The sequence below is a fragment of the Drosophila gunungcola genome, chromosome 3R (assembly GCF_025200985.1).
Source record: "Drosophila gunungcola strain Sukarami chromosome 3R, Dgunungcola_SK_2, whole genome shotgun sequence".
NCBI classification, from domain to species: domain Eukaryota; kingdom Metazoa; phylum Arthropoda; class Insecta; order Diptera; family Drosophilidae; genus Drosophila; species Drosophila gunungcola.
Window position 1 is genome coordinate 23,386,024 of NC_069139.1, and position 27,429 is coordinate 23,413,452.

The 27,429-nt window shown below is 39.3% G+C and overlaps 1 protein-coding gene across 1 annotated transcript in view; it reads left to right on the top strand.

Moving 5' to 3' along the window:
- Positions 1–27,429, top strand: part of LOC128266569 (dystrophin, isoforms A/C/F/G/H) — a 151,344-nt gene that overhangs the window by 102,122 nt on the left and 21,793 nt on the right. The window contains 4 exon segments of the mRNA XM_053003159.1: positions 5,723–5,895; positions 9,700–9,850; positions 11,322–11,445; positions 13,928–14,085. Coding sequence (XP_052859119.1) covers positions 5,723–5,895; positions 9,700–9,850; positions 11,322–11,445; positions 13,928–14,085 — 606 coding nt within the window.

Consider the following 27,429-nt stretch of genomic DNA (forward strand, 5'->3'; position numbering starts at 1 on the left):
CTCACACACAACAACTGCCACTCGGGGGATTTGGGTTAATAGCCAGTGAAGGGGGCGGGACAAGTCGGAGGAGGCTGTGAGAAAACAATGGTCCGCCTCCAACTCACAGGCCAAAAGGTGGCCGAGTGTACGTGCAAAGCTCACGGAATAATGGCAAAAGGTTTTTGTGTCGCTGTGTTATATATATATTTTTTGTTTTTTGCGCCTAGACAGGCGTAGGAACAACGGCAGAAAAACAGGAGTAAGAATATGTAGATGACGGTGGGTGAGTGAAAAGGTAGAGGGGCAAGTGTTATGGCAGCTTAACAGTCTGACACGCACTAAGACTGCGACCGAGATGGAAATAGAAACCAAATGAAGAAAGCAACTGAGACACCTCTTACCCACAGTTGACAATAAAAAACAATGACAAAGGATTCTCTAAAAGAAGAATATGTCCTAAGCCGGACAGGTGTGAAATACAAAGCAAATTCTTAGAAATATGAAAGAAACATATACCCCCTTTTAACAACTATTTATTTTCAATATTAAATTCTTTATGTTTGTGCAAGTTGATTTAATCTGACACATTTTGGTGCTTTTCTTTTCTTAAATAAAACACTAAAAAGGATGACAGTTGAGAGAGCTGGTCCCCAAGCACATAACGAGCTGAAAAAGATGCTTTGAATACGAAATACAAAGCCTGACATAAAAAGAAACAGCAGCAATGAGCCGAAGGAGAAACCGAAACAATGAGGGTTTCACAGGTCACCGAAAGAAAAAAAATGTTAGAGGTACGGGGAAAATACCTGCGGAGCTGGGAGAAAACCTGGAAAACCCCACAAGCCGTAAGCTTAAGCTGCCTACAGAGTCCAGGAACAGACAAAAAGGATTATAAACGCTATGTGGGGAAGTATAAAAAATGAGGGAGGCAAGGATATTTGCCTCTCTCTGTGTCCAGAAGTGAATTAAAGTCGACACAGGGAACTGGCAGAAGGTTTTGGCTTGGAGCAGGGTGGATGGATCCACCACCACACTCTCCTGCATATGTGGGTGTCTAATAATATGGTCAACACAGCAAAGCATCCGCTGTGCCACTGGCAGCCACAGAAGTTTGGTCTAGAAGAGATAGCCGTGCAGCCAGAGCATTTAACTTCGGTTTCGGTTTGGGTTTGGGTTTCGGTTTAGTGGGGTCTTGTTCTTTTTTCCGACTGTCAGCAGCTTAGAGGGACCAAAAGGGGAAACAACCGCCACATTGATTGCACCTCGAATCCCTTTTGGTCAGGAGTCTGTGGCAACCGCTTGCTAACCTGGTTTGTTACCTGATTATACACAGTCGTGTGTGCCGAGTCGTCCTGTCTGTCTATCTGCTCAGTGCAGCGGAAACTGTGCAGATAAGTCAAAGCCAAGTGCAGCCAAGTTAATATTGCATGCGGATAAATTGGAGCTCATATTCCAGCTGCATCTCCTGCCGTTCCCAGGCTTTGGCTTTTTGCATTTCTGATTTCAGATTTTGCAGTCTGCATTTGATGGCTGAAGTTCTAGTTGTTACACTCGACAATCGTAAAAGTTTAGAGTATATGATTTTTATAAACGCTAGGAGCTGGGATAAAATATGTAAATCTATATTGTTATAGCTTTTTGAATAATGCAAAAGGCAAGATGACTGTTTCAAGTTTTTTTTTTCTCACAATATTTTTTTAGAATAGACGCACGTTAAATATAGTAGGTACTGCTGCGTCGACTTCAGCTATCTTGTTTATATGGCTCCTCTAAGCATCAGAAACTTAGTCATATTTGGACGAAACTTGCAAAAGTAAGCAAAAGCAAAGTTCTGAAGGGGATAAGTGAAAGGAAATGGGAAAAAATATTTTCAAATTTAAACAGAGTTGAAATTTTGAGACATTTTGTGACAAAATGTTAAAACTCTTAAGAGAAAGTAAATATTTATTTATTTTATTTGTAAAATGACTGGTTAAATAAATAATAATAAATAATAAATATTTGACCTGCTTTTATATTAAAAATCCATAATCTGTGCTCAACCAAACTTTATTGTTGCTTGAAATATTTACCATAGAAAATATAAAAGCCATTAATAAGTTTATTCAATTTATCAAACCAGCTTTCAAACTTTAAATTCAGGTTTCCGCATGAAAAGGTTTAAAATAATCCCTCATCAACATTGCTTTAAATTCATCATTTTCCCATTTTCTGCTTTCCAGTTGACCTGGAAACTAAGTTTTCATACCCCTGCCCTTTTTTTATGGGCAAAAGAAATGTTTATAGAACATTTGCTCTGACACATCGCTCAAGATGATATAACAAGGAATAAACATAATCGAATAAATAAGCAACGTGGAGAGCAGGCAAATCGAATTCCAGATCTGCCAACTTTTCCTACAGCAACTCCAGTTTGTGTTGAAGGCTCAGAGTTTGGTCATAAAGGATTTACACGGATGTTAACACGGGCTGACTAAAATATGTAAAATGCTACAATGGCAGTTTCAACAGCAGCCGCTGGATGAGGTTGGGTCCTGTTTAAATTTGTTGTCATTTTTGTTTTCGCTCAATGGGGATGGGATGGAAGGGGATGGGGGAAATGGGACCTGGGTTATGGCTGTCAGTAATGCTTGAACGCCCCTTGTGAGCACCACTTGACAGGTTTTCCCCCGACGGCTGTTTTCAAGGGATGAGGGGCCTTGGCCCGGCCAGGATCAACATTCGTCACTGGCGGCTCGGGCCGACATCACTTGGTGAGGTGTTTATTATGTGCCTCTAATATATTTATGAGGCGTCTTATAAACGCATTTTCATTTTATTTCGCCATCGCCTGTCGTCTCGTTTGCTCAGCAAACAATCAAAACACAGCCAGCTAAGAAAAAAAACAAATAACACCCGTAGGTATTTTTGGTTGCTTTCAAAAAATTTGATTTCAAACTCAAGCAGACATCATGCGAGCCGCACATTTATCATACGAGAGGGAAATGATGCGCATAATTTCCTTATGAATTTATATGGGAAAAATTATTTTGGGAAGTGTCTCGAGTGGCTTAATCGAATGCATTACCGCAGAGGAAGCTTTGGAGGAAATTCCGATTTTGATTAAATACCTTTTGGGGCATAACGCGGCTTATTTCCTGTTTCTTTAAAAGCAGTTCCCCGATTTTAAAAGCCCCTCAACACAGTTTTATGACTGCCGCCACCATAAATTAACCCATCTAGGGCATAATTATGTGGAGAAAGCCATGGACCAGCTTAGTTAGAGCTGCCATTCAGCAGCAGGAAGTGGGCGTGCATTTTTAACCTGCATATCTTCCCTTTCTTTCTCTCTGGGAGCTTTGGTCAGGCCAAGCCGATCATGGCATTTACTTAATTGGCGCTTTAAACTGCAAAATGCAGTCAGTACAGAACATGCACACATATATAAAGTGGCCATACACGTAAGCTCTTGTAGATGTATTTGTTTGGGCCATGTCGTGACTTGGCAAGGACAAGCAGCGGAAATGTGAAAAATGAGCCAACAAAAGCGCGTCGGAAAGGCAGAGTAGAGTCGCACACTGGCATAAACTCTCGCATACGTGTATTTATAGCTGCTGGCATATAAAAGCCATAAGCTGCATTTGTTGGCCCGCAGCTACGAAGCCTTTTGGCCGGGCTAATGGTCGTGGTCCGAGAGCCCCTTTTAAACATCCTCCCCACTCATAAGCACCGAAAATGGACGCGTTTTTATTTGCCATTAATAAAATCAAGAAGAGGCAGGACGTTATACTGAGGTTATGCTGCAGAACAGATGCTGATATCCTATAACCTCAGGTAAAATAAACCATTAATTAAGTCATTGCTGTCTATTGCAAATAACTCAAATTTTAGTTCGAAAAACCTTTCGATTAAACTAGGGGAAAAGTTTAATGTCTTTTAAAGAAATCTTAAGTATGTGCATAATTTGCATTTTCCAGAATATACAAATGTCATACAGATTTAACCATTGTTTGTTTTCCATTATAATTACAAGGTTTTTATTTTCTCCTTAATCAAAGCTTAAGATGTTTCCACTTAAATACTACAGCAGTAAATGTATGTTGTAACAATAAAATTAAAACAGCAAACATTACAAAGTTTAAATAAAACCATTAGATTAAGTTGATGCCCAAGTGTCTGATGTTATTTAACATTTGCTCTAATCTCAAATCATTCCATTATGCTCCTTTGAGTAAAGGACCTCTGAATAACAGAGTGCAGCCACAGAAACGCATATATAAAGCGGTAAGCCCCGAGAAATGAAAGGTAAAAGAGAGAGCTATCTCCTCATGCAGGAAATTGCGGTCTTTCGTCGTGCAAATTAGCGGCATTAGTTCGGGTAGCCTTAGGTGTGGGGCTGCTGGTCTGCCAGGGCCAAAGGGGGGCGTGGCACATCGGGCAGTGCTATAATGACCAGGGAATGCGTTGACTCGTGCTACAAACTGCCGCTTTGCCGTCGCTTTCCCCATCGCTGCCGGCATTTTCTCATTTTAATTGATTTAATCGGCTTTGGCGCATGTGTCGCGATCCCCACCCCCACCATTTTCCCCACTTAAATCCATCACTTGCTGCTCATTAAAAAAGCCTCGTGTTGTGTTGCCCCTTTCTTCTTCATGACGACTTTTTTTTTTTGTTTGCCCCATTTCCGCTCTATTGACGTATAAACAATTTCTGCGCATTAATTGAATCGCCATGTTTGTGAGTGTGCGTACATGCGTGCAAGTGTGTGTGCGTGTGTGTGACATGCATAAGCTAAATTAATTGGAGCTTCATTTCGCCTACACTCACACGCAGACGAACGACGAATTTAACGTCCTTTCGCTGGCTGGGATTTCTTGCCTCCTATTTTCTTGTTTTTGTTTACTTGCAACAAAGGCAACGAGCGTCCTAATGAAGGTTTAATTAGCAAACACACACGCAGAGACACTCACTCACACACACACACCCACACACCCACACACTCGCTTTGGGAAAAATTGGCAAAGGGGAAAGTAGAATGTAGAAATGGCAGCACAGGATGAAGTCTCGGAATACCATTTCAATTATTTTATGTGCTGTGTGCCGTCGTCTAATTCCATTTTTAATTGGTTTATTTTGTATATTTCGTAGGTGATTGATTGATTGATTGATTAAATTTGTTGAAATACAATTAAATAAACGCTTAAGTTGGGCAGGAAGTGCAGAAATAATGGACTGAGGCAAACAAAAACTCAACAAAGTCACATTAAGGATACAACTTTGAAGGGCAAATTTCTGCAAAAATATATATAAATTGGCTAACTGCAAAAAAAAAAGTTTAGAAACAACAGGCACAAAAAACGGAAACCAAAACGGCTAACATTTGTCAGCCCTTTTTGTGTCCGTGGGACAAAAACCACACCTGTCAGGCTCTAAGGGGAAAATAAAGGGAACAACAAAAAATATATATGACAGGTAAAAAATGGCTGGGGTGAAAATAACAAGTGGGACAGATGCGGTTAATAATTGACCAGGTGGAGAGCTCTCTTACTTGTCACTCAGCTGAGTTTTTGTTTTCTGTTTATTTTTTTTGGTCTAAAATAATCCTCTTTAAGATGCAAGTGCTCCATTTAAAGTTCGTTTTATTTAAGCCCTATTTGCTGGCTTTATGAACAAAAACCCATCTACCTTTATTAGCATTTCTCTTGCCAGGAACTGATTCTCATGCTCCACTTGTTTTCTTCTTTTTTTTTGCCCTTTCTAGGACCTCCAATCGGAAATTGAAACCCATCGCGTGGTTTACGATCGTCTCGATGGAACAGGCCGCAAACTTTTGGGTTCGCTCACCTCACAAGAGGATGCGGTTATGCTGCAGCGTCGCCTCGATGAAATGAATCAACGTTGGAATAATTTAAAATCGAAAAGTATTGCAATCAGGTAAGTGCTTTTGACTTCTTGTTTTCTCATAGCCAACCTCGAATTTTTCCTTCCTGTGTTACTGCTGAATTGTTTGTCCGGGTGTGGGAGTGAAAGCATTTCTGTTGGTTGGTTCTCCGTTTTTTGTTGTCGGTCTGCCATGTTTATGTTCGTAGGTTCAGAGGAGGAGAAGCCAGGGCTTGCGGCCAAAGGATGCTTGAAAACCTGCTGAATAGAATTAAAGTAGCTTCATGCAGTTTTTGGCTTCAGTGTTTAAATGGGCATGAAGTTGAGAGGCGGCCGGGGAGCTTTGCAAATTGCCCAGGGACTTGTTAAACAGCCAGCAGGGCGTATGATGAATGAGGCCGAATCTAAGTCAGATTGCAAACTCGAAAAAAATACAAGACTTATCCCTTAACTGCTTTAAGTGTTAATTAAACCGCGTTAAGCTGTGCACAAAAAGAGCAATGCAGATACAATGTTTAACAAGTTGAAAACAAGCCATCTTCCCCCCATGTCTCTTATGCATCGGGTTAAGCAACTTTGTGCTGATGAAAATGGGAAAACAACGGCCGGAAAAGCGAGCAGTCGGCTAGGAGATGAAACGAGGGGGCGACACTTTACGACTGACAAAGCCGCGGACCGAACGAAAATCAATATTAAAAACGAAACCCGTGAAAAGTGATGGAAAATGGCGAGTGAAGGGCCGAAGCCTTGGTGCACGGACACTGTGTCATTGATGAAATCGTGTGCAAACACTTGCCCAGTATCCTTCGTCCTCCTGCCGCTTTTCGTTTCGCTTTTTTTGTGTATGTAATTTCCCCATTTCATAAATAAAAGCTTGGCTTGAGCACACAAATATTGTTCGCTTGTTGATATTCATGCCGCCGATGATGAAAGTCGGGATCCATGTTTACAAAAGGGGTGCCAAAACTGGGCCAAAATGAATAATGATGATGGTGGTGACATGCAGAAATGCGCCAAACGAGGACCCAGCGGAATCGCATAATGAATATAAATGGCAATTATCCAATGACCAAGCCAACATTGCGTATACGTGACGTTGTGCCCAAAACAGTAGGCAATGTTAATGCTTGCTCGTTAATTGTAGGAAGCAAAGCTTTGTTGCAATTGAATGTTAATCTGTTTACAAAAGCAATAGGAATGTACGCCTTAGGTATATATTTAAATTTTTGTTCTAAAACAGTTAGGCGGAAAAAGTTCTCTGATATTGTTATATTAATTATTCTAGTGCACACTCTAAATAATATATATTTTTTTTCTAAATTTCTAACTACAATATCATACATTAAAATAATATAGAAGTTTAAATGAAAGTCAATTTGTACTAGAGGTTTTAAAATACTATAAATATTTTAAAATATTATAATTCGTTTGTAACTTAAAAAAATCTATAACCCAATTAAAAAAAATAATACCTTTTGAAGAGTATATCACGATTCGTATATCAACTTTACGTTTGATGCTTGACAAAATCGGCTTAGCAAGTTGCTCAAACGTTTTTCAATTAGAGGTAGCAGACAAGATGACGAATGACACCTCGAGAATGGCCACTTTTCCCCAATCTCCCACCGACCGTTAGCCCTCATTATTCTGGCAGATTTCCTTGGACCAAACTTGAGCCACTTTCTTTTTTGTTTGGCTTGGTTTTCGTCCCGCTGTCCACACTCGTTGTTTGCGCTGAGGATTTGTTGGCTTATAAATTCCTACGAAATATTTTGGACAGCACTTGAAAAGTTTCACCGTAGCCGGCATTTCTCAATCCCTCGCCGTCGCCATCGCCCTCTTTCTATTTGGCTTTGGCCATTGTTCGCTGTTCGTTTGTATTAGCCGCGGCACTTTTTGGCTTTGGGTCATTTTATGTGCAAAGTTTCGTTGGCTCTTTGAACTGTGCAAACTTTTTGCGTGTGGCATCTCTACAGGTGTTCCGGATCTGGTTTATTCCCCCCTCACAGTTCCACTGATTGCTGTTTGGGATCTGGATGGGTGTGTGAGTGTGGAGAAGATTGATGAACCCGTGTCTGTTCTACTGACTCGTTTTCTCTTTAAGTTCGTTTTGCCGGGTTAAAAAATGATTTAATCGAGGATGTTTCATGACCAGATTGGTACAGAATTGATGGATACGAAGAAATGACTGTAATCCATCAATGTAGGTATGAAAAGCGCTTAAATAACACTTAAATTAAATAAAGATAAATTAAATAAAGATAAATTAAATAAAGATAAAGAGCATTTGAAATTTATCGACAAATAACCAAAAATAAAATTGTGTTATTTTTTCAACATCCTGACCTCGAGCCGGCTAACAATTAATATAATTTGGAAAGGTCGCCAAAACTAAATACATACATTTGCAGACCGAAATGAAGAAAAATATATTAAAATATATTATGGTTTTTATATCTTATATTCTTTGTTTTTGATTAAACTTTATCAGCAATCGTTTCGTTTTAATTCTTTTAACATCACTCATACAGCTTTTACCCATATCAATTTCCCAAGCAATTTGTCTGCCCCACGTCAATAATTGTCTGTAAGGTAGTCAGAAACGAAATCCAAAGTGAGAAAACAACAAAAGGGCTGAAATTTGAGGATTTTGTCCGTCTCAAGTTATTTCCTTTTGTTATTTGCATGACGGAAAGTGAAAGTGTGCGAAAGGCGGCAGGGAAATGCCAAGCCAGACGAAGATGAGAGGTGCTGCAGCCAAGCCTTAATTATAAGCAAAACCAGGGCAAAAATAATAAAAGGAATTCGCCAAAGATAAACGGACAAAAGGACAGGGCCGGAAACAGCGAACTGAGAAGGAGAGAATCGCGGAAAAACTAGAGAAAGAGGGGAGAAATGAGATGACAATAAGGCTATGACTATTGTTATTAAGGGATCGCGGGACTGGAGATTTTTCACATTTTTTCCCTGTGTTATTTTTCTCCCCACCCGCAGCACAATGGACAAAAATATGCCAGGACGAAATAAAATGTGAATAAAATGTCTTGGCATTTCACAATTACAGCGACAGCTGAAACTTAGCATAGACCAGTCCCATTTGTGTCTGTGTCTGTGCTTGGGCTCTCGGCCGAATGCCAAATGCCAAAACAGGGCACTTTAATAGACCTCACTTAAGGAGGAAATTTGTGGGGCACGAGGAGCAGGACACGGAGGAGACGAGAAGAGCCGGAAGGCGGGCGGAAACTCAAGGAAATAGACAAATTGTCGCTGACATTTTGTGGGTGCAATCAGCACAGATGCTTCCTCGTCTGCTCTAAAGTGCAAATTAAATTAAATATTATTACAGCACTTTTTCGTGGGCACTGAGATAAACAATTGTGGTGTAGTCTTTGAAAATAGGAACATGATAAAAATAATAATTTTTAGAATGTTTAAATGATCATAATGAAACCTATTCTTTAAAACTAAATACATTTATTCACTTCATTCATGTATTTCCTTTTTAAATTTTTTGATTTTATTATTTTAAAACAGTTTTGTGTTCTTATTATTTATAATATTTCGTCGATGCATTTTTAATATTGTTAAGCAATAACAAAACATTTAAAACGGTTTGGCAGAACTTAAAGTTCGTCAAATTATAAGTGATAGCTTTTGGATACAAATATTGTTATGCATATAATTAATGTCTTTGCATATTATTGTATAATAATATGAAACAAAGAAACATTAGAAATTGGGGCTTTAAGAAAAACTTTTATTATTAAGCATTACATTTTTTTAAAGTTCATTTTTTCTTGTGTATTTTTGGTTTCCTAGAACGCATTTTAATAGCCGTTTTCCCTTGTTTTCCTGCAGGAATCGCCTGGAGTCCAATTCCGAGCACTGGAACGCCTTGCTCCTGTCGCTTCGCGAACTGACCGAGTGGGTTATCCGCAAGGACACCGAACTGAGCACTTTGGGCCTGGGTCCCGTTCGAGGCGATGCCGCTAGTCTGCAGAAACAGTTGGTAAGTTCTGGATTTGGGGTCACAAGACCTTTTTCCATTTTCAACGACCCAATTTTATACCACTTTTTTGTTTTTTGTTTGTGCTGAAGGAGCTCCCCGGGGGCTGCACCTCAATTTGTTTGGCCGCTTGGCCAACTAATTGTGTGGAAGTTTTGGTCTGCCTGGTATCTTGACCCGTTTTCAGGTCTCGGTTTTAATGATGCCAAAAGTGACTTGGCTAGCTGCCACTTTGCATTTTCGGTCCTATATTTTCTGCCTCATAATTTAATAGTGACCGAAAAATATTAAAATTATACCCATGTAGATGATTATTCTAATGCCATGTAAGCCAGTAATGGGAATTTAATATGGGCTTAATGCACACATTTGATAAAATACACATTTGTGTTTCGAATTTGCAGAAGCGCAATCAGCTTTTGTTCACTACCCAAATCTATTAGTGTTCTGATACACATAGTAAACCATGGCTCATGATGGGTTTTAGAGTTATAGTTTCGATTTGTAGATTCCATTGTTAAAACTATTTGACTTCTAACAGAGAAAACATATAGTTATTCAATTGTAGTGTGAAAGTACATGTACTTTTGGATTTGTTATTTAAGCTTAAATAATCTCATTACCTGGGTAAAATACATCAATTTCTATAAGTTTATTTTAGGGACCGTATCAATGTACTTAATGGTTTGACAGGGAAACCTGAGTTTAGCAAAAGGACCTCGATTCCAAGTTGATTCAACTTGACCGAATTTCGTATTCGACCTCGCCCACAAATGCGTTTGGAATTCTTAAATAATTGTTAAATGATGCTTGTTATGTCAAAAACAGGGACCCACTCACACATTTTCCCACATCCTTCCTCACATGGGGGAAAATCACTTAGGAACCTGCCTGAAAAGGAACCAGGAAAAAAGTGGAAGGCAGAAGCCAAGCAGGCCACTCTCCGAATGGGGAAACACTGTCTAACACAGCATGAGGCACTTGAATTTCACTTGCCCCCACTTAGAGCCCCAGCTCCAGGAATAAGAAAGCGGAGAGCAGCTGGAAAAAATGAGTCAACTTTCACCCCGCAGTGAGAGAAAGGGGGCATCAGCAGGGAGCACTGTATAAATCTATTGCCTGCCACTAAGTTACGGTCTGCCGAACATTTACATTTCGGCTTCAAGATTTTATTTGCCAGCGGACGAAGGATTCGGCCAAAGGGCCACAGAAGTCCGGGTCCAGCCCTCTGCCCTCTGAGTTTTATATTGTTGCATTTTGTTGTTGCCCAACTAAATGCATTAAACACGAGAATTTATTGCCCCGAGCTGCAGAGGATGCCATTGCCTTGATAGTTTATGGGCCTTGACCACTTCAACTATATTTTTGGAGGGCCGGCAAATATCGCCGCAAACCCAAATATACTTTTATATATATTTATTTTAGTGGAGTTTCATTCATTCATGTATTGCATTCATTGCCGTTCCACTTGCAGGACGATCATAAAGCCTTTCGCCGCCAATTGGAGGATAAGCGGCCAATCGTCGAGAGCAATTTAACGAGCGGTCGTCAGTACATCGCCAACGAAGCAGCCGTCTCGGATACCAGCGATACAGAGGGTAAGTTTTATGACCGGCACACTAAAAAAGTCGCCCACTAAACTGCCCATTAAGGGGACCACAAAAAGATTTTCCATGAATCTTCTCAAGGGCTCTTGTGAAGCAGAACTGAAATTGGATTCGTTAGGGTCGGTGGGAAATCATGATCTATAAACTTGCACGAGGAATAATAGACAATGTCGTGGTAATGGGATAGTTAAAGGGTTCGTTGACACATTCTTTAAAAGTGTGAAGATCATGATATGAACTTCACAGCTTAAATACCAGTTTGGTTGCCTTAAAAACACACAATTGTGTACAGTGTCGAAGACATTTTAAAAATAACCCACAAATAACATTTTAATTTAATTTATCAGTTTCTAATTTATTGTTTTATGTAGGTCATTCATTGATACACATTCATGAATATCTTAACAATTTTATTTCATAACAAGTGAATTCAGCAACAAACTTTTTCTTTTTATTCAATTCCCACTTCCAACCCACATTCCGTAGGGCATTTCTCGGTTGATTGAACTTTCTGTCGAATATCTCTCACGAATCAATGAAAAACTAACATGTAAGAATTTGCTTTAACTATTTTACAAAAGCTTACTAAGCTCAAAAACCACACTCTCCCTCACACGCACACTCACACGCACCCAAATCCAAGGATAGAACTTTGGGACGTGAGCGCCTAAAAGTAGACAACTGTTGTTGGGCAACCGGAGAATTGGCAATTGATTTTGCACCACCACACGTACCACGTGCACCCTTCAACGCTCAGATCTGTAGTTTCTCTTTTTTTTTTTTAGACTGTAGTTAACAATTTAGCAAATGACTGTGTGGGTTTATCTTGGTGGGAAAGGAGGTTAGTGCCTGGCTGGGGATTTGTTTTCGATTTTTTTTGTGGCATCATTGGGGCCCGAGGAGATGGGGAGGCGTCAACGATAATTGCGACCAGAGCAATTAGAGCGATTAGTACGCTATTAGTGCCAGCCATCAGCTGTGGGAGAGATTTGGCCGCGTCCCCAACTCACCGCCCGCATTTGGCCTTTGATTTTAGGCATTCTGATGTTTATTTTGTGGTTCGCCCAGTCGAATTCAGCGAGTGGGCTAAAACAACCAGGGCAAATGAATTTTAATGTACATTGAAATGAAAATTTTAAACAGCTAATTAAACAGATAAGATTTTATTGGGAGTTTGGTGGAAAATAAATAGATTTTTATCCATACAAGCAGATATCGTTTTTAGTGGTATAATGGACTATTTAATTTTATTAATTTAAATTTAAGTCTTAGTTTGGGGTTGCCTTCGCGATAAATATTTAAATGTGTGTAAGACTCAGGGACATATAATTTCACAGATCCATATAAAAATGCCGTATCTATTTTAATATTTCACCATAACTCACCAATCAATTTAAAAATCAACTTTTAAGTTTGTTCTTTCTGTAAAGTCAAAATTGAAAAATAAAAGTTTCGCTCTAGAAAGGCAGTGAAGCGAGCAAAAAGCAGAAAACATTCAAAGCGATAAACTCAATCTTTAAATTGAATTTGAATATTACAACAAAACTTCGATGGAGATGGGAAAAAGTATTCAACTCTCGATATTTGCTTAGCATCACATTACGAGCTGTCCAACCTCTCCTTTGGCCATAAAAGTTGCTCGCTGTCTCCGTCCGTGCATTAAATTAAATTTGGATTTAGCCAACTTTGAGTTCGCCTTGTTGCCTCTTTTTTGTGTGACTGTGCTGGCTTATAGAAGCCTGAAAAGCAGCAGCAGCAGGAGCAGCTGCCACTCGACTGTCAGTCAGTTGGTCGATCCGTCCGTCCGTCCGTCCGTCCGTCCGTCTGTCTGTCTGTCCGTCCGTCCGTTCGTGTGTCTCCTATTGCATTTCCCTCAGCCGCAAGAGCGCGTCAGTTTGTCTTTCGAATTTCCTGACACTTTTCCTTTTCGATTTTCCCTCAGACGACTGCCTTTCATCTTTCATTGTTGTGGAAGGAAATAGCTGATGGTTTTGCGGTCTCACCGAAGCTAATCGATGGCTTAAAGACATCGATATTCATTGAATTTATCTCGAAACTTTGGCTCCAACTGGCCAACTGGCCCGTCCAGCCAATTGATCCCCCTGGCGCATCAAATTTGAGTTCCTCTTTGGTTTCACTTAACTTTCAGCTTGGTATTCCCAAGTGCTTACCTGTCCGAAAGATTATTTTATTGCAAATTTAATCACAGCCTGCAATCAGCATAATCAAAGTGGCAGCACAATCATCGACCCGGGCAGACATTAAGAGCCATAATATCATCTCTAATTCATAAACTCTCGTACGTGCCAGGAGATGAGATGTATGGATGGCAAAGCGGGGCCGGTGGGGAATCCAGGGGCACACTCCTCAATTTAATGGCAGCGCAATTGTCTTTTTTGTCAGAACTTTGTCCTTGACTTGATTTTCATAAATTTTCCAACGTTCTCTTATCATAATCTTTTCCCTCTTTTAGCCAACCATGATTCCGACTCGCGTTACATGTCCGCCGAGGAGCAGAGCCGTGAGCTAACACGCAGCATCCGGCGGGAGGTGGGAAAACTTTCCGAGCAGTGGAACAATCTAATCGATAGATCTGACAATTGGAAGCATCGCCTGGATGAGTACATGACGGTAAGTCGAGACTCGCAACTTTTGCCTCTCATTTCCTCTGTGACATTTTCATAATTTGAGTAGGGCTTATGGAAATTTGAACTCGAATTACGCATAATTTTTCATGGCTTTTGCAATTTGCTTTTTACAAGTGCTCGTTAAGTGTTCTTTCTTTGGTGAAAAAGGGGAATTGGATTTTCCAAAAAGGAAATCGAATTTAGTTAGTTCTCGCAAAAAAGTTTAACCTATGGCAAAACTACTTGGCAGAACTTACAAATTCTCACGCATTCATGGCACATTTTCCGCTGTGGAAAATACTTTATTCAATTACATTTCCAACGGCCACAACAAAAAAGTTTCGTTCCCCCTCGGAATACTTTGTCCTTCTGTGTTTCGTTCTTGTTTTTTGGGCTAATAAATGCAAGTGTGTTTTTTATTACGCCCTTCGTTTGGGTTTTAGTCTGTCACAGAACAACAACATAATATATTCCACCGCAAGGGCATGTATGTGTTGAAGGGCAGGCCGTTCCTGATGTCTGCTGCTGCCGTCGTTACTCATACGCACCGTAAATTTGATGCAACAATGTTTGATCGCATAAAAATGTCACACAGACTGTGCAAACAATGGCCAACCACATGGAGCAAACCCATTCCCATTTCGGAGCAAAAACAACTCGTCCAGAGGACACAAAATGTATAAAATATCAAAGCGCATAAAGTGCACATATTGTATGCGATACTCGTCTGTTTTTGTGTGTATAGGTGGCACTCTCAGCGGCCAGCCGAGCGAAAATCAATGCGACCGAGTGAGCGAGCATTGGCAAAAACAAAGACCAACCAAAGGGCAATAGTCATAAAAATCAAGAAATCCAGGTCTCAAAAAAAGCGTTAGAGAAAGCAGTAAAAACATAGAAAAAGACTCAATAGTCAATATTTAAGTTAAGTGAGCTTTACTTAGCCTTATGCAATTTCTTAAACCTTTTTAAATAAATCAAACAAAAATAAATCTTTAAACTTCCTTTCTATATTCATCTAATGTCCTATTTCCTGTAGTCAAGCTTAAAACCTTTTTATATTGCCTACTTGATTATCTACAGACAAATTTTACATTTGGGAGCACCATTCCATTTTATTGGGTCAAACTTTATAGTGAACATTTTATTTTTGCCATGTTTATTTGTTTTTATTTTGCCAGATCTAATCAAAACGAAATGTTGACAAAGTTGATGGTTTAATATGCCAAAACTGCAAATATTTATATATAAATTGTATGGTGTCTGCCGCGTTGTTAGGAAATCCACTTAAATCAAAAAAATGTTTGTCTCTCCGCGATAGTATTCCACTTTTGCAGCAAAAGTTTTAACGAATTTTAATAACAGACCGGCACTCGTTCACATGCTCCTTGACAAAATCGTTTTGGCCATCAGGTTTCACGGACCAGTTAACGCCCAACCAATTGAATCAGCAGCGTAAATCGGTGCGAAAACAATCTCTCAATGCCACTCGACGGACCGAAAAAATGTAGACTACTCGAAAGTGCTTAACATTTTTGTGCATTTAATATTTTTTGGGACTGGCATAAAAATGACGTTAAAAGCGATTGAAAAAACCGCACTACCTTCCTGCAAAAGTTGGTAAACTATTTTGGGGATACTTTCCCCCCCTTACACAGAAATGTATTTTAAATTTTTGTATGCTTTCTGGCATACGAAAAAAAACTGATAGGAAAAACTTGAACAAAATTAACACTGTAGAAAAAACTGAAAGGGGGGGTGCAAAAGTGAAAACATTGAAAAGGTAAAATAAAGCAAAAATTAAAATAGAAATGAAAGAATAAAGTTTTCCAGCAAGGAAAAGTCGGAAAATTGGTACGATGGGAAAATATAAAAAGTTTAAATAAATGCAACTTAAAACAATTACAAGGGGGAGGATATGCAAACTTTGAGGGCGTTATATGAAAGCCTGGTCGGGCCACGTTTAATGAAGTCACCAAATAGCTGAGTCAAAGTTCAGCCAGTCTAGTAAGCGAATCCCCGCCCTTCTAAGCCGCAGCATGGTGGCCAACGTGGTTAATTGACCAACGGAGAAAATTTTCTATTAATTGAATAAAAAGTTTTCCTGGGGAAATTTCATTTCCATAGCAGAGAGAAGAGAAGTATTTTTGTTGCCAGACACTGCACTTTTTCGCAAATTACGTATACGCCACAGTGAACGTTGCCAGCATAAGTTGAAGAAACCGCTGGCAGACAGGCGAATCGAAATAACCTGCATATATAAAAAGACATTTTTGCTTACCGATAACTGACAATGAAATTAAAGTGAAAAAGCCCAGATGAGAGAAGAAATTGTAGTAGCAGCATAGAATTATGGACCCCTTACCTTTTGCGAATTCTCTCAGCAAGGATTTGCAATCAGGCATTCAACCTTAATGAAGTTGATTGGCAATGGCTTAGCCAAACCTCAATGCAATGCCCTGCAAGGGTCTTCAATCAAACTAGGGGCATTTCCCGCCCCCTTTTCGTTGAGCTCCGCTCCGAATGATGCATGGCGCCCATCAACATCAATGTCAACGCCGAAATTCCTCGGCAATCACCCACAAAACTCAGTCAGATGTGGAATGTCGGTCCTGCCATGCTAATGAAAAGGGTTGGTCAGAAACGAAGAGACCACGAAGCGAGACGAGACAAAGCCACAGAACTACTTCTGGCTCATTTGGCAAATAATGCGAGACTCTGAATTTTATGAAGTTAACTCGACAGGGTGCAGGGGAGCGGAGAGCTCCAGCGAATGCGTGAATCCCCATGCGACACACGCTCCAGAGAATCCAATCGAATCGAATCGGAGAACCATCCACTTAAAATGGGAACAAAATTGTGGAATTGGCAGTCCGCAGTGGCATGCTGAATGGACGCTAAAAAGCAATTGCTTAACGTTTTGAAATATGTTTCATTGATTTCCCGGAAAAGTGCTGGAAAAATAGCAGAAAATGGTGAAAAAGCAGTCAGCTCGGGCCATAATTTAACCACATGTGGTCGATATTGAGGCAGGACACCGAGAGGCAACTCATTTAACCCCTTATGACCACTCGGACCCAGCTGCTGCTGATCCTTGGTCGTTGTCCTCCGGCTGCTTAACCACTTCAAGTAAAAGCTGAAAAATATCCCTGTAGAAGCTGAAAGTTTTCGTTGCAGTTTGTGTTTGGTTTATTATGCAGGCCAGGACCCACAATGAAATCAATTTAGTTGCCCAACCCCCTCACTTTGGCACAAAATAGTTTAATAAATCACTCATACGCAGTGTGTGTGATGCATATGCGAGCTTTCGTGTTGTGTGGCCTGTGATTTATGTGCACACTTTACGAACTTGCCTCGGTTGACACCAGGAGAATATTATCTATGGAAATTTTGATTTAGCAACCGAGATTACATGGCAAGTAACTAACAAAAGCTAATAAAACAATTTTGTAAATATTGTGTTCATCGTTAGTCGAGAACAGAACCCCTGATGTGGAAACTTAATTAAAGCCCGCTGCCTAGAATTATGCAATGATTTGTTTTAAGTGCTTATGAGACTTTTTTGTTTTTACTGAAAGCGGCTTACAAAGTAGTGACATGCAAAAATATGTATGATTGATATCATATCTGAACACAATTTTTATTGTTTAATTAAAGGAAGTATAGAATTCCTTTCTTGCATTGGTTGTCATTGGTTGATTGAAAATAAATTCTTGGCTGATTAACAACAACTAAAACCTTCGATAATTTTATCAAATCATTGTTTAATGGATTTCCAAAAATGTAGCTTAAATGCAATTTAATGGGGATTAAATAAATTAAAATTGTGCTTTCAGCATTTAAAAAATTCGAAATGGTTATCCAAATAAATGATTTTTACCATAATATAAAAGCCGCATTCCGTGCCATTAAATCCTTTAACACCGATATAAAAAAGAAAAACAAGAAATGTTACAAGAAGACAACAGCTAAGGAGCGTCGAAAAGGGGGGAATTTTCCGTGTCAAATATATCATTTCTCGTCAACCGCCTGGGAAATCAAATGATTGTCACGCTAAAATGCTTTGGCCATGCAGCTTTCTTCTCTTAGTTTATTTTTATTGCTCTGTCTGGGAGAGGATCCTTTTACCACACCCACAATCAATGTAATAACCGCATATTGCACTCCCCAACTGACTTTTTGCGGCATTTTGTGTATACTTGTTTCCTCTGCCTTTTTTTCCCCGGTCGTTGTTTGCGCAAACTGCACAAATATGCCACGAAATGTAACCAATGTATAATTGTGAAACGTGTTGTGCCTTATATTGCCACACACACACAGCGGTTCCCATGCCTTCTATTTGGAACGTGGCTCACCATGTGGCCAATTCATTTAGCCTGTCAATATTTCTGCTCGATTCTGCTCCTTTTTCCATTGGCTAACGGCGCCATTTTGTGCGGTAGTCAACTTTTTCCAATTTCACCCTGTTGACCCTTCTAGCAGAGTCGAGGATTTTCATTTCATAAATATTTGTCATTTATTGTATGTTTTTCTTTTCCGACTGGCGTTCTGGCGTTCGGGGGGTAAAAACAAGCATTTGGTAAATATTTGCCAACGGGGTATCGCAATATGGCATGAAATAGTTCTCTAATTGGCGTTGCTTTCCAATTAAATGATGCGGGGGATTCGGATCGAAACTGGAAAAACAGAGATACTAAGAATACATTCACATAGCGAAATCAAATGCCAAAATAGCAACTGACCATTTTAAATCAGCATATCAAAAAAAAGTCATGCGACTGCATTTTTTCTTAGCAACTCTTATAAAAGTAAAAATTTAAAGATATTTTTTGAAAATAATTGCGTAGTTTAATCTCCTGAACGTCACAATAATATTTTTGAATTTTTGTAGAGCTATTTTATATATTTTTCTTAGGTAAACGTAAACTCAATAAAATTTGAAATTTAAATTTTTAGACAGCAACAGGAAATTTTGTATTTCATTAACGCAAAACCATGCTTTTACCCAAAACAAAATCCTGCAATTGCCTCTTTGATAAATATGTAAATGTAAAACCCCTAAGAAAGTTTGCATTGTTTTCGTTCGTCTTTTGTTAGCACTTCCAATTAGTTTGTGTTATCGGAAGTTTCTTCAGGAGTCTTCCGTCCATTCATCATCATTAATAAATGCCACAAACAAACTGAAAATTCGAGTCCCAACGAAACATGCAACGACCTCAAAAAACAATTAGAAGTCAAGGGACAGAGGAAGAGAATTCAATTTCAATTTTCAAATTCAGGAAATCCGAATGAATGCAAGGCAACTCAAAGATTTCCCAAATGCATTTTGGGCTTCTAAATTCCTTTTTTTTTTGCCTGGCTGGCGACAAATCGCCTTGCCCAAGATAAATATTCACACTAGGGTGGAGAGGAGGGCTGGAGAAAATACTGCCCTACAAGGTGGCAGACTGGAAAAGAAAATTATGCGCTCGAAAATAGATTTTCCGGCTGCACTCTGCAGACAGAGACACAAACGAACTTTTCCCGTCGCTTTTTTTCGCGTCTGCAGTTCATAAATTTGATTTTCCACATCCTTTTCCCCGCCTTTTAAAGCAAGTGTAGGCTTAAGACAATCTCAGAAAAAGAAAAATACGCTTATGAGTTGTAGGCATTTTTCACACTTTGTCACGTGTGAGGGGCCAAAAGGGAAAATTATTTGACAATTTTGCATTTCTCTTTCTTTCCTCTTCGGTTAAAAAAATAAAGGAAGTACATTTTTGTCTGCTGTCTTTGTTTATGAGATTTGGTTGACAAAAATAACAGAGAGTTGACAGGCGTTGAGGAAAATCGGAGAAAGAAAAGAACTGAAACTGATATTTAAGGATTTTCAATGAAGTCGTTTGGCTTCCATTCATTTGGCAAAGCACTTAAAAAAATAATTGAGCAAATGCTGAAATGTAAGTTCGTAATTTTTGTAATCCAAAAACCACCGGGTTCCCGATTGATTTTTTACCCAATTTTTTAACACCACACCCCCAAGCATGTTCATTGTGAGTCACAGAAATCATTCATTCAAAAATGAGTCTCATGAGAAAAAAAATCGCACAGAAAATGCGTGTAAATTATCATATAAAAAAACCATAAAATAACAAACAAATAAAACCAAAACAAAACAAAACGAATCATACCAAAATGCGGGAAGATAAAGAGCGACAAAAAACAGGCCATTCAAATGCATTTATAAATTGTATCGAAATAAGCCCGAAACTCGGGCAATAAATAAGCCAAAGGAGGGACGAAGTATCTGGCAGATTGAAAAATTATAACAACACTCGAGAGGGGCACTCAATGGGGCCACTCAACATGACAGCCACTTAATGAGTTAACCAAACGAGTGAGTGGGAGAGCCCAAAGCTGAGCGGAATAGCAGCATAAAGACCTAAACAATTCATAAACAAAACTCGGAAAGTGAGCAACAAGTTCTTGGCGAGAGAACATGTTTCGTTTTCGGGAGTGTGAGTTTTGAGTGCTATTTAGTTAGTATATTCCGAGTGTTTTTTGAGTGTTTATTCGAGTGCAGCGATGATTCGCTCTCCAACGCTTGCCGGCTTTGTTGTTGGGTCAGTTTTCGAAGCGGCGGCGCGTAAGTTGGTTGCGTTTTTGTCGCGATCGCGATCTGCCGGTAAAATAAAAAAAATAAAAAACCTACCCACCATGAGAAAAAAAATCAAATTCCTAACTCAAGGATCGTTTTAAAAAAAATGTAACCTCACATAAAAAGTGTTTAAAGTGCGAAAAATATTCACCCTCTTGACAACAATTGCAAACCAACGCCGCAAAAAGAAAAATTGCATAAATAAATTCTTTTTGTGTTATTTCATACCTTTTTTTCTGTAGCAAAACAAACGAAAGTAACAAGAGTAATAAGGTCGAATTAATAATATTCATTTTTCGTCAACGTTGGCCGCAAGACAGCAACAACAACAACGACAAGAGTAATAACACCAGAACTTAGTTTATTTGTGTGTGTGTGATAAATGAAACAAAATTCTTTGTAACAGTCACGTTTAAAAGTGTGCGCACTTTCCACCAACTTGTGGTTGCGCGTGTTCAATACACCTTTATTTTCACCGCCGTTCTCAAATCGCAAAAAAAAAACAAAACGCAACAGAATCTGCACAGAAAATTATAGTAATTTCGTTTTCTCTCTCCGGTGGCGATGGGAACAAGCGGATAAAAAAAATATGACAACGGCGTTAAGAAATATTTTTGCTAGTTCAGCTTTTGGCGAGTAGAACTTACAAAATGGCAAACGCAGTGGAAATGTATTTATAAGAAATATTAACGGGAAAAGTGCTCATCTCACACTCTCTCTGACTTGACTTGATTACTATAGGTGTAGTACGCAGCGAGAAAATGTTGTCGATAGTGGAAATTGTCACAGTCAATAAATATAGGTTTAAATGTGTCTAAATAGGGTAGACTTTAAACAAAAAGGGTGAATAGCTAAATTGGAATTAAAAGTTTATTTTAATCGTTTTAAATGCCTTTTTTAAAATACCAAACTATTTTTTTTATAGTCTTCCAAGATGCAATTGTTACCAGTTCATTGACAATTTTTGTTATCTATCATTGGTTGTAATTGTCACTTTTAACTGTGTTATTGTAATATTTTGACGTGTTTTGGAACTCTCAAAACTATTTTTTTAAGAATGTAGTACATATGTAGTGTAACCTGTTGGACACTCAATTTATATGCCAATTCCCCGAAGAATGACATTCTGTCAAATATTTGTGTTGCGATTGCGGATGGTTCCATTGACTTGTCCATTTAATTGCCTGCCAGAGAATGTGGAGATAAGCTCGCTTCTCCAATTCCTTTGCATCCAAGGGAAATCCCATTTGCATCTCCCGAGGTGTGTATGCTTAAAATCCCACGTTCAACGTTCAACTGTCAGAAAGGAGACCACAGACGGCCAAAATACATATCCCGGCGAACAGGAGGAAATGCTGCTCGGCAAGGTCGTTTATTATTATTTACTTTGCATTTTATTGAATTTTGTAGGGAGATTTAGTCGTTGTGCTCAGTTTATTTGTTAAAGTTGTCGCTTTATTTCGGTGTCTCGCCTTTCCTCTGTATTTCCGTCTGCTTTATTATATCCTTGGCTGCTGTGGCTCACTTTATCATTGTCATCATTCGGAGTGTTATTGGTAGCCTTGTTACTCCAACGCGTCTTGTTTTTACATGAGAGATACACACATATATCTTTGCATCTCATCTGGATTTACATTGTGTCGCAGATTCTTTGGATGCGATTTTTTATCATCAAGTTGTTGCTCATTCGCATACTTGTTAAACGATTGTTTGGCGGGGACCCATCTTTGTTCTTTTATACATTTTTTTAATGGGTGTCAGTGTCAGTTGGTTAATTAGAGCGCATATGACTCAAGTCGCAGGCGCCATCTGCTTGGCCAATCGATTTTTCTCGCCTCCGTTAAACTTTCTAAACTCCATCAATATCGTTAATTTATTTGCTCGGACAGCCTGCTGTGCCCCCAATTCTCGTCGATTTCCGTTTCTTAACCCCTGCCAAATTTTTTTTTATCCCCGATCGCAGCGATGATGTCAGCTTGAGAGTTAGTTGGATCAAAAAATTCCCATTAATATTGTGTTTCTGTTTATTTGCAGTTCTCTTATCTAACATGCCTGTTTAATTCCCTGTTTAAGTGATCAAATTTCTTGTTTTATTTTTCCAGCCGCAATCTGTATCGGTTGTATCGGAAATTCTAATTTCCAACACGCTCAAAGTATGTTTTCTTTTCCTTTCTCTTCTTTTGTTTTCTCATATTCTGTCTGTCGTTTACATTCCTGTTTTTATTATTAACCCATGAGCACCGAACAACAAGTGTGGCGGTGGGAGCCCCAGGCCCCAAAAACAATCTCACCTAATAACAATAATATTCATTTGGCACAAGGGCAATATCCATTTCCATTTGCATTCCGATTACAAGTAGAACACCATCAATGTGACACATTTATCTAACATAAAAGATAACTCTTGGTACTTTAAGGTCTTAAGGGCTAGATCCATATCTCTCATGTGATATGGTGTATTTTTATTGAAGCTGTTGACAAGCATTTAAAATTATTGCGTGCGACGTCCAATAAAATAGCGGGAAAGTGCTTGTGGGGATTTTGAACCCGAACCCCATGAGGGGGTGACCCACTTGAATTGCCTGACAGACGAGATAAGAAAGCTCTGTAAATTGTCTCTAACTCATCTGCTTTCCTCCAGTAATAAGTCTCAATTGAAACCCGAAATGTTAATTGTGACTGACTCACAAAACATTTTGATTTTCCTTGTACTGTTTGGTTTGGCCCGGAGCAATGACCAATTAAGGAATTGTTATACAGCTGTCAGCTGGATGAATTCGAGGCGAACACAATCACAATCGCTTTCATCATTCGGGGAATCTAGTTCAACCTATTGACACTGACGATTTCTGACAACCCCAAATCGATTTGACCTTGGTCGACGTTAATATAAACGATTGGGAGCCCAGTTCCCACACAAAGATCGGCTTTCAGTAGCAATCATCATATATATTTTGCAGTCTGGTTTCGGGTTCTGATGAGGCGGCGCTTTTCCCGATCCCAAGACACGTCTCCCCTTTCGCGAATTTCATTTAAATTTCTCAAATTCACTTATCCATTTATGTGAGTGCTTCACTTATTTGTGTACAGTATTTACCCGCCACAGTCTGCGAATTTCGCGATTGCCCCTGTTGTTTACCATGTGCTCGACATTTTCGTTCATTTCACGTACTCTAAACGCCATTTAAACGTCATATTTAAATGTGCATGTGCATATGTACCGCCGTATGTAAAACTCTGTAAACAAACACCAGCGACAGAGATCGGATACCCCATGTGCTTCTGTTTTATTGCGTTCCATTTGGATCTCTTGTTATGCCACGAAGAAGGGGGTTCTGTTCATCTTCGTCGGACTTTGGTTACTTTGGATGTTAAGTACATGCATGTGTATACAAAAAGAGCTTTTCGATAAAGAAGTTCTGGTCGCAGAACAGAGAAGATACGAATTTTGATACTTGAAACTTCTGCAGCTGCATTATGAAACCATCGGCCAAAGGAATACTAGGGGTCGTGGGGAGGGTATTCACTGGGTTGAACAAATAAAAAGGGGGAGAGTGCAATATTTTTCGAGTGAATTTTGTTTTTATAACTTGTCAATAATATCAAATTATGTGATGAGTAAGGATAATTCATTAGAATTTCTTGCAGTGAAATAAAATCCTTATTTTGAAGATTATACTGGTGACATATTTATATTGTATTTATTTAGTTTGTTATTCCTCCCCTATTTCTTGTTTAATCAAAAACCTGTTGAATTGAGCCAAAGTATCTATATTGAGTACCCTTAACGCAAAGCATCCTATAAATTTCGCAGTGCTTTAACTTCCTCACCATTCTCCGACCGATTTTCACTCATAGCCAAATTTGGCTAAAAGTAATCTATCCACAAAAGCTGCATTTCTGGCCGCAGCCTTATATGCAGAACGTCTTGCCTTGTGGCCAGAAATTTTGTGTTGTTTCCTTGGCTGCCGAGCATGTGTTCGCCATTCCCCCTTTCAAGTTACCCCGTCCATTTAGGTTCCCCTCCCCACCCTCCCGCAGTTTAGTTAAAAGCTGAAAATTGTTTATGCTAATTGCACTTAATTTATGCATGCGTAGAGTTCCTGATGAATGTGTGCGAGCGAGCGTACAGATGTATCCGCAAGATACTCGCACAACATGTTGCGCTTGTCTTGGTTTGTCTCCCCCGCTTGATATTTATTAGCACGCCAAAATGTGCGAGCCGAGTAAATATTTATTTCGGCACAATTAAGGCAGCCACGCCCCCAAAATGTGGGTAATGTGAGGAGCCATTCGAGCCACATTCCAAGTGTCATTTGCCATTCCGTGGAGAGTCGCACTCGCACACGCGACGCCTTCTTTGGCCACAGTGTATTAGTATCTAAACTTGGGCAAATGTCAGGCGATCGTGTCTTAGTCCTGCCACTAGTCCGATGGTGTCTATTTCGGCCAATTAATATGCAGTTAATGGTGCTAACGGTGTGACGTGCTTATTTATAGGCCCGCAGATGCCACTGCAAATGGCAACTGGCAACTGCAGGCGGAAAATGGCAAATGCAACTCAATTCCACCAGCGCCAAATAAATGGCTGGCAGTCGCAGCTCAGACATCAGCCTGGCGCCATAGCACACATTTTGCATGTCAATTCGATGGGCGGGGGAGGGAGGGGTTTTTGGGCTAAAAGTATCTGCCGGATTGCATAAGAAAGTCGGGCATTTTCGCTGTTGTCGGGGTGTGGAATAAAGTTCACTCGACTGTCCCACTATCTACATCTGTCCCGGGAACGTAACTCACTGCGAATAATATTTTAGATGCATAAAGTTTAGATAAGCGAGATACTGAAAGAAATTTGTAGGATTGGGCTTATTACAATATTTTTAATCAACTTTTCTGATATTTTAATAACGTAAATGAATTATTTTTTTAAGAATTCACTTTTATCATTGACCTTAAAGCTAAAAAAAAAAAATTTTAAATTGTGCCTGGTGTTTTGCTTAATTTAATATAATACCTTTCTTGAAAAATTCATAAAAGTGCAAGCTTTTAACGGCGACCGATTTTTTGTCTTAGGAAAGTTAAATTGAAACTGCAACTGACAAAAGTTGATAAATTCCTTACTCGAAGAATTTAAGGCATCCATGTCTGGTGAATAATATACATAAATATCTGCACAGAAGGATTCACAAATTCTTAAGGGAATGCATTTCGACAGTTGCATGCATGAATCAAACCGTGTATCTCAATGAGCAAGTGGCATTTGCAGTCAGTTATCTGCAGAAAAATGTATCTGGCAAATGGCGCAATTCAGGTAATCTGAATTGGCAGCCTCGCTTTGTTCGCATTGTGGCCTCTGTGGCTGTGTGAAATATTTACAGATTGAGACAATTCGCTTTATTGCCTAAGACGGAGCGGGAGTTTTCCCCGATTCCTCACGTAGCCAGCTAGCTGCAGATACGTTTTTTTGCCCATCCTCACGCACTTAAAGTGAAAAACAGCGGCAGCTGTCAATAGGGAGTCGATGTCAGTTGTGTGTGTTTCAATCAATTAAAAAATTGCTGCACTAATTGTGGCGTGTTTATCGGCTGCATTTGCTGCCGTTGCAGCGTTGACACAATCACTTTAATTGAGCAATTATGCAGTTGGACTCAATTAAATTTCATGCGCCTCTTTTCGGGCGACAGCTCAATTAAGTAACGTCGCAAGGAATGAAGTTCGCATCGCTGAACTGGTAAAGGTTCAACCAAACCAAACCAAAGTGAATGCCTCTATTGACTCTGGAGCCTCATTTTATGCAAATCACTGGAGCAAACAGATTACCCAAAAGGCACTCTCACAATCTGTGACTGAAGTCACAGTCAAGTATTCATAATTCTAAATGCTCTAACGAGCTCAAATGTTTGTCCAAATGTTGACAACCCAATTGAGCAGAAAATGTACCCAACCAGGAAATGGGCCAAGTGGGGGGTATGCTTTGGGAAAATTTAGTTACTTATCCATGGTTTGCTCGCCCTCGGACTTGAGTCATTAATCAACGTCAGAGTTCGGCTTGCATCAAAGCCTGCAAACCAAATCGAATCCGGCGTATTTAGTCAGCCGTGAAGCATTACCAAACTATTATAAAATTGCCGGAAAAAAAGAAAGTTTTAAAATCGGAAAGCTTTTCCGAGCGACAATTTCTCTGATACAACTTTAATTGGCGCTTAATGGGAAATTATATATTCTTAGAGACGGAAATTCCATCTTTAAGCAATCAACATAGCGCCACACATTTTTGGATTACCTCTTCACCTCTGCTCGCATTCAATTGAAACTAATTGTTTTGATTTTTATTTGCATAGTCTGAACTCGAACATGCATAACAATATTTTTTGGCTATTTTGTTTATATTTGCACAGCAGCAATACAAACATTTCTCTATATGATTATTTTAATTGAATAAATACATGCAGTGTGTGACCAAACAGCCACCCACCCATTGATCCACTCATCCATCCATTCAGCCTTATCCAAATCTGCGCCATTTCTCTCCAATTTATTTATTAAATCAACATTTTCCGATAACCTCTATGGAAGCTGCTGTTTGGCTTCTTTTTGGGTTGCCAGTGCGATTAGTCAGAGATTTTATCTAAAATGGTCTGGTTTTGGATAAACAACAAAAAATGTTGGCAACAACAGAATGGTTAGATAGAGATAGTTTCAAGTACTTAATTGCATTAA